General features: G+C 44.8%; 1 protein-coding gene across 1 annotated transcript; it reads left to right on the top strand.

Moving 5' to 3' along the window:
• The first annotated feature begins 5901 nt into the window (after window positions 1–5901).
• On the top strand, window positions 5902–6669 carry LOC120972619 (secreted RxLR effector protein 161-like). The gene has a single exon (XM_040398099.1). The coding sequence runs from the start codon at window positions 5902–5904 to the stop codon at window positions 6667–6669; it is 768 nt and encodes a 255-aa protein (XP_040254033.1).
• The last annotated feature ends 2178 nt before the right edge of the window (window positions 6670–8847 follow it).

Here is an 8847-nt window from a genome sequence, read left to right as displayed (position 1 = left end):
ATTGGGGTATTTATAGAGCAAAGAGTCGGTTCAGGGGGCACCCGAGGTGGGCACAACCCACCAGGGCACGCTTGGGCCTCCTGGCACGCCCTGGTGGGTTGTGCTCCCCTTGGAGCGCCCCCAGCCGCTTCTCCGGCCCACTGGATGTCTTCTAGTCCAAAAAAATCAACAAAAAGTTTCACTCCGTTTGGACTCCGTTTGGTATTGATTTCCTGCGATGTAAAAAAACATGCAGAAAACAGCAACTGGCACTTGGCACTATGTCAATAGGTTAGTACCAAAAAATGATATAAAATGACTATAAAATGATTATAAAACATCCAAGAATGATAATATAACAGCATGGAACAATAAAAAATTATAGATACGTTGGAGACGTATCATTGCTCTCTTGGAACAACTTGGTGAAGCCAATGACATGATCGACGCTCACGAAGAAACCATCTCTAAGATGGGAGGGCATAGCCGTGACTATGCCGATGAGATATCGGATCTCTCTAATGCGCTTGAGGAAGAGCGTGGTCATTGTTTGGCTCTTGAGGAGTCACAGAACGATGATCATGCTAAATTAAAGAAAGATCTTGATCATGCTCTTGTTGTATCTCGTGTGCTCAATTCCGAGAAGGCCAAACTTGGGGTTGACCATGCTAGACTCAAGGAGGAGTTTGATATACTTGAAAAGGCTCACAAGGCCTTGAAGGGTGCTCATGCTATCCTCAAAGAGTCTCATGATCAAATCCAAGTGAAGCTAACCAAGGAGAAAGCCACATTTCCTCATATGGTTTTAATTGATAATGCAAATGCTACTAACCCGTGTTGTGAGCATGTGCATCTTGTGGAGGAGAATGCCAAGTTGAAGGAGCAACTTGAGAAAGGCCTTGTGTCTTGCATACAAGGTGAGAAGAACCCCAACGACCTTTTGAGCAATCAAAAGGAAGTTGTGGGCAAGGAGGGAATTGGGTTTGCACCCAAGTCCAAGAACAAGAAGAAGAATGACAAGGCCAAACAACCTCCTCCTATCAAGCAAACTTTTGTGAAGGAGGGAGAGGGTGCTTCTAAGGAGAAGAATAACAATGTGAAGGGTGGAGGTGTCAAGAAGGGCAATGCCACCCCTTCCAACAAAGCCGGGGACTTTAACCCTTCTTAAGTGTTATGTCGTGCTAGTGATGGGCATGTTTATGCCAAATTTGTTGGTTCTCCATATGAGTACATTGAATGGTCTATTTGGGTTCCTAAGACCCTTGTTACTAACATCAAAGGACCCATTACAAAATGGGTACCTAAAACCAAGCATTGATCTCTTGTAGGTGTTTGCTTCCGGTGGGGGATCATGGTTGCTCGATAGTGGAGCCACAAATCATATGACCGGAAGCAAGGACTTGGTGGTGGACGTGCACAAGGTCTCATTTATGCCCACCAATGTTGAGTGGGGTGATGCCTCATCTTCTAAGGTATTGGGGCTTGGCAAGGTTGTCATTTCTCATGATCGAGAAAGTCATGCTTGTTGAGTCCCTTGCATATAACTTACTTTCCGCTCGTCAACTTGCACTCATGGGCTTTGCCACTTTCTTTGATATTGATACCGTGGCCCTCTTGTGGAGCAAGACTCTTAAAGTAGCCTTTGTTGGGCATGTCGAGAATGGTCTTTATGTGATTAACTTTTCGGAGCGACCCACTAAGACCGCGACATGCCTAATGGCTAAAGTTGACGTGGGATGGCTTTGGCATCGCCGTTTAGCCCATGTCAATATGAGATCTTTGCAAAGTCTTCTCAAGGGGGACCATGTCCGTGGACTAAAAAATGTTAGTTTTGCCAAAGATCATGCTTGCGGTGCTTATATCGAAGGAAAGCTAGATGAGAAGGCTCACCCACCCACGACTATCATCTACTCGAAGAGGCCCTTGGAGCTCCTTCACATGGATCTCTTTGGGCCTCCATCCTTTGATAGTCTTGGGGGTAGAAAGTATTGCTTGGTGATTGTGGATGATTATTCAAGATACACTTGGGTATATTTCTTGAAGAGGAAGAGTGAGACCCAACAAACCGTCATCGACTTTGCAAATGAAGCTCAACGTCAACACAATGCAATGCCAGGCAGAACTTTAGGGAAGATAGTGAGCTAAACCATCTTGAAGAGAGCAAGATTACCCCAAGGTCATGTCTTGATGAAGACAGTGAGTTGAAGCTAGTCACCAGCAGCTGTGAGACAACCTCTGTGTACTTGCTGCCTCAATCGGTTCGACTTCTTCAGTCTCAACTTAAAGTGGAAAGGCTTTCTTCAGCTCAGCTCCGACTTGATGTCAATGATGTAAAGAAGACCTCAGAGGACAGCCATGTGCACTTTCTTGCTACGCAGCTAGGGTTAGAGCATCTATCGTTGACACAACTGAGGTTTCATCATCTTGTTCTACTTCTTGTGGTGCACCTCTAGGGCAGGCCTAATGCCTTCTGAAGTGCTCTCAGTTTTATATATTCTTTTGTTGGCGCGCTTATATGCACCGATGGTGACCTTTGATGCCCAGTGTATGTAATCCGCGGTCTCGTTGCACTTTATTATCACCGGTGGCGAACTTTGATGCCCAGTGGATGTAATATGCCGTAATTTCTTTATTGTATAGTCTAGGTTTATTCTTAGTCGGTATGTTGTAATTTAGGCCAGAAGCTTCAACGGATCTCAATGTTGTCGGTCTTCAGGCCAGCCCATAACTGCTATATATGGGCCGAAACGTGGGCCTATAATCATCTTGGGCCATTAGCAGGTCTAAATGTATAGTAGTTTTCCACCTTTAACAGGCCGAGTAAAGTTCTGGCCATCTGGGCCAGAGAATACCATGGGCTTTTAACAGGCTATAAACTAGATTGGGCTAGCGTTGGGCCAAAAAATTCATGGGCCAAAACAGGCCGAAACTGTCTTAGGCCCATGTTTGGCCCAAATAGCAAACGAGCTGTTAATAGGACAAAATGTATCTCGGGCCCTGTTTAGCCCAATAAAATTATGGGCTTTAAGCAGGCCGGTATCAACGCAGGTCGTAGGCCCAATTGTGTCACGGGCCATTAACAGATGGGCTATAAGCAGGCCGAATTCAACGCGAGTTGTAGTTAGGGCCAACTGTTACACGGGCCATTAACAGGCTGATAGGCACGTTGGGCTGAAAATTATCCATGAAGACTATGGGCGTTAAGAGGCCTAAAGTCACTTCGGACAAGAAATAACCCAGTTTCAACACGGGCTGTTAAATGGGCTAAAGTGAAACCGGGCCGACAACGGCCCAGATGCACCAAGGGCCGCAAACAGGCCGAACTGGTAAATGGGCATTTAACAGGCTGAAATACAAACCCGTCTTAGAATGGGCCCAAAAGAACAGTGGCCTGTTAACGGGCCTGATCTGATATGGACCGTAATTTAGCCCAAAACACGATAGGCTGTGAATGGGGGTCAAATCTGATATGGGCCTTAATTTGACCCAAAACATGGCAGGTTGTTAACGGGCCGACCTACTAGTGTCTGAAAAAATATGGTGGGCCTTTAGCTGGGTTGGCCTATTTACCTTGAATGGGCCACTGTTGGGCTATGCCACGTGTCGACATATCATATGTGTCTTTCGTCCATTGTAGGGATGACATCTGTCCCAACGATGAGCTGACACGTGGATCCTCTGGTGAATGAGAATTTTACACGTGGAAAATCCCCACTGGTCCGGGCTGTTAACAGGTTATCGGATCCAAACCGGAAACCGATAGCTTAACGGCGACCCGTTACGGTGGAAGGCACGTGTCAGCTACCCTTGACGAAAACACTTCCATGACGCGGTATTTATCGTCATGGAAGTGGACACTTCCGTGATGATAATTTAGTATTGTCATGGACACTTCTGCGACAACACATGTATGACTATCTTGATTATGTCATAAAGTCATCATGGATGTACGTGCATGACAGAAAACGTGACCTACTGTGTCAAACACGTATCATCATGAAAGTGTTTTTTTGTAGTGCAAGATGTTGTGATTCCACTAAGGGACCCTTGAGGACGGTTACCGAACCCGTACAAATTGCACCCTTGGGGGCGGTCACCGGAACCCCTACAAATCGCTCGTGGCAATCTTCACAACTTAATTGGAGACCCCGAAGCTTGTCCCGGAGCTTTCCACCACAATGATTGAGCTCCGCAACACCAACCGTCTAGGGAACCAAAGCACCCAAGAGGAACAAGCTCAAGGGTGCTCAAACACCCAAGAGTAATAAGCTTCTCAAACTACACTTCTGCGTATCACCGTGGAGAACTCAAATCTATGCACCAAATGCAATGTCAAGGGCACAAGGAGTGCCACCCAAATCCCACCACAACAACTAATGCTATGGAGAAAATGAGAGGAAGAACGAAGATGAGAACACAAAGAACTCCAAGATCTAGATCTAAGGGGTTCCCCTCACATAGAGGAGAAAGTGGTTGGTGGAAACATAAATCTAGATCTCCTCTCTCTTTTCCCTCAAGAATTAGAAATAATCATTGGAGGGATTGAGAGATAGCAAGCTCGATGGAGGTCAATAATGGGGGAAGAACACGAGCTCAAGAGATGAGGTTCAATGGGGAAGAAGACCCCCTTTTATAGGCACCCCCAAATCCAACCACTATGTGCCCAGCCCGCACACAAGCGGTACTACTGCTCAGGAGAGCGGTACTACCGCTCGGACGAAAGTACGCACAGAGCAGTGCAATGGCGAGGAGACACGAGGCGGTAGTGCCGCCAGAGCAGTACTATCGCTCGCCCAGCAGTACTACCGCTGGGGTTGCAGCTTAGGAGACCACGGAGGTAGAGCAGGAACAGAGGACAGAGACAGTACCGCAACAGTGGTACTGCCGCTCAAGAGAGCGGTACTACCGCTTATAAGCCGTAGTGCCGCACACCCAATACCACCCTACCACCGCTGCAAGCATAACGGGTCTCGAAGGAAGCGGAAGTGGAGCAGTAGTGGGCGGGCGGTACTACCGCTTATAAGCGATACTATCGCTCATACTACCATTCCACTGTCGTGCAAACCCGACACGAAAAGTCGAGTCCCCAGAAGCAGCGGTAGCACGCGCGAAACTAGACAATGGTACTACCGCATATAAGCGGTACTACCGCTGCCCACAGCGGTACTACCGCTTGAGGCCTTTAGGACACAAATAAGGAAAACAGATGATATAGTAAATCGTGAACTACCACAACTCTGTAAATGAGCTCCGAGTTGAGCAAACTCAAGCTTGTTGGATTGATGATGACAAATACTATCCAACAACGACTGGATATAGTAAGAAGTGGCAGGGGGAGTATGCCTAAGTTATGGATATGTGAAACCTCTATGAATGAAGAATCGGCAAAAATTCCAACACCGAAAACATCATAGAAGATGCATATATGAACTCTGTTTTCGATGAACTCGAGCTTGTCATGAAGATGACCATAAGCTCTAAAACTCACAAAGAGAAACACCAAACAAGAACCAATAAATATGATGCAAGGATGCAATGGTTTGAGCTCTCTATGAACGATATGATCAAGCTACTAACTTGAGAGCCCCCCTTGATAGTACTGTTGGAAATATGCCCTAGATGCAATAATATTGTATTATTATATTTCAATTATTCATAATTAAGAGTTTATATTTCATGCTATAACTATTATGATCCTAGAATATGTGATTCAGTGGAAAACTCATATGCACGTGTGAAATGATAAACGGTAAACAATAGGTTCCTGGCCTCGCCTCTAAGACTGGCTCAAGTGTGTTTTCAATGAAGGATTTAGGCGAAGCTGCATATATACTAGGCATAAAGATATATAGAGATAGATCAAGACGTCTAATTGCGTTGAGCCAAAGCACATACATTGACAAGGCTTTAAAGAGGTTTAAAATGGAGAATGAAAAGAAAGGTGTTCTCCCAATGTCACATGACACAACACTCAGCAAGAATCAATATCTGAAGACAGCTGATGAGCGAGTGCAGATGAGTGGAGTCCCATATGCCTCGGCAATTGGATCCATCATGTATGCTATGATATGTACTAGACCAGATGTTTCTTATGCCCTAAGTGTTATTAGCAGGTACCAAAGTGATCCTGGATTGGCTCACTGGGCAGCTGTTAAAAATATTCTTAAGTACCTCAGAAGGACAAAGGTCATGCTCCTAGCCTATGGAGGAGATGAAGAACTCGTTGTAAATGGTTACACCGATGCAAGCTTCATGATTGATATAGATGACTATAAATCTCAATCGGGTTATGTTTTCACCCTTAATGGTGGTGCAGTTGTTTCGAAAAGTTTCAAACAAAACACTATTGCAGATTCTACAACAGAAGCAGAATACATTGTGGCTTTAGAAGCTTCGATGGAGGCAGTCTGGATCAAGAAGTTTCTAGAAGAAGTTTGTGTGGTCCCAAGTGCGATGAACCCAATGGCACTCTATTGTGATAATAGTGGTGCCATTGCTCAAGCAAGGGAACCAAGATCCCACATGAAGACCAGCAAGTATCACATTATTCGACAGCATGTCGAGAAGGGTTTTGTGAAGGTTCTCAAGGTTCACACAGATTTTAATGTGTCAGACCTGATGACAAAGGCTCTACCACGAGCAAAGCATGAGCAACATCGGGTAGCCATAGGTGTTAAGGAGACTATGTAAACTAGATTATTGACTCTAGTGCAAGTGGGAGACTGTTGGAAATATGCCCTAGAGGCAATAATATTGTATTATTGTATTTCCATTATTCATAATTAAGAGTTTATATTTCATGCTATAACTGCTATGATCCTGGAATATGCGAATCAGTGGAAAACTCATATGCACGTGTGAAATGATAAACGGTAAACAGTAGGTTCCCAGTCTTGCCTCTAAGACTAGCTCAACTGTTGTTTGTGATCACCTTTTCTGGATATTAGGATATCATTAAGTGTAATGATAGTCCTAAAACAACATTGAGGGTATGACGTTAGAAGAACGATCATACTGAATCAATCCAATACTTGTCTGTTATACTTTATGATTATATCATCTGAAATCATCTGTTATAACACGAAGCGTTAGCATGTGTTTTAGTTCCTCAGACCATGAGGTGTCTCGGTCACTTCCTACCAGACGGTGGGCTTTGGGGTTGCTCAAACGTCATTTGTAACAAGGTGATCATAACGACAACTTTTAGGCACACCGGAAAGTTTGACAAGTGACTGGATAGCTCGAGAGTGGGATCTGCTCCTCCAACGATGGAGAGATATTCTTAGGGCCCTCTCGATGTGACGGCATCCATCATCGTCTGGCCAGACACTGGTGACTACGTCACGGGGATGCTGGAACACATCAACGAGAAAGAAGAACAAAACCGGTAACGGGAGCAACGATATAGTGAGCATGGTGATGACTCAGGAGGATACCAATGCACACCAAGTTTTGTAAAGTATCGCGAAGCAAAGGGAACATCACATGATAACCAAAGGTTCACTCCAATATCATTCGTGTAATCATAGGGACCGATATGAATGTCCAGGGTTTTGCTATCAGTCATTGAACGAAGGGGTTTCGTTCATGTCTATGATTTACCGAACCTACAGGGTTACAAGCTTAAGGTAATCATGATCTTCTGAGTGTTAGTAGGATGGGAGTGGTGAGAATATATTTGTGGAATTATTTCATTAATATCCAGAAAAGTTCTGAGAGGTTCCGGAAGCGTTTCGGGGTCATCGGAAGGGTTTCACTGAATATCGGTAATACCTGGTATTACCGATCAATTATATATATGCGGAAAATGTTTCCGGGGATGTTCAATTATATATATAATGCTCTAGAAGTGTTTAGACCATTTTATTTAATTTCAATATCAACGGTCCTTAAAAGGCCAAGAAGTGGAAGGCAACTTGGGCCACAAGGGCAGTGGAGTTGCCCCCCCTTTCCTTGTGGGGGGCGAATTGGACTAGGGGAGGGAATAGGACTCCTCCCCTAGGCCGGCGCACCAAGGGGGCACTTTCCCCACTTGGTGGCTGCCCTCTCCCTCCCCTCTAACCTATATATATGATACGTCTCCAACGTATCTATAATTTTTTATTGTTCCATGCTATTATATTATCTGTTTTGGATGTTTTATATGCATTAATATGCTATTTTATATTATTTTGGGGACTAACCTATTAACCTAGAGCCCAGTGCCAGTTTCTGTTTTTCCTTGTTTTTGAGCTTCGCAGAAAAGGAATACTAAACGGAGTCCAAACGGAACAAAACATCACGATGATTTTTTCTTGGACCACAAGACACCTAGGAGACTTGGAGTGCAAGTCAGAAGAGCCACGAGGTGGCGACAAGGGTGGAGGGCGCGCCCCCTACCTTGTGGGCCCCTTAGTGACCCCCTGACCTAGATCTTCCTCCTATATATTTGCAAATATTCCCAACCCACCAGAAGCATCCACGAAAACACTTTTCCACCGCCACAACCTTCTGTTCCCGTGAGATCCCATCTTGGGGCCTTTTCTGGCATCCTGCCGGAGGGGGATTCGATCATGGAGGGCATCTACATCAACTCTATTAGCCTTCCGATGAAGCGTGAGTAGTCCACCACAGACCTACGGGTCCATAGCTAGTAGCTAGATGGCTTCTTCTCTCTCTTAGATTCTCAATACCATGTTCTCCTCGATGTTCTTGGAGATCTATCCGATGTAATCTTCTTTTACGGTGTGTTTGTCGAGATATGATGAATTGTGGATTTATGATCAGCTTATCTATGAATATTATTTGCATCTTATCTGAATTCTTATATGCATGATTTGGTATCTTTGTATTTCTCTTCGAATTATCGGTTTGGTTTGGCCAACTAGA

Source organism: Aegilops tauschii, chromosome 1 (genome assembly GCF_002575655.3).
Source record: "Aegilops tauschii subsp. strangulata cultivar AL8/78 chromosome 1, Aet v6.0, whole genome shotgun sequence".
In the NCBI taxonomy this organism is placed as follows: Eukaryota; Viridiplantae; Streptophyta; class Magnoliopsida; order Poales; family Poaceae; genus Aegilops; species Aegilops tauschii.
Note: the sequence above shows the minus strand (reverse complement) of the source record. Positions and strands in the feature narration are given on the sequence as shown.

Excerpts from the sequence above, each read along its gene's own strand:
- LOC120972619 (XM_040398099.1), top strand. The coding sequence starts at position 5,902 with ATGGAGAATGAAAAGAAAGGTGTTCTCCCAATGTCACATGACACAACA.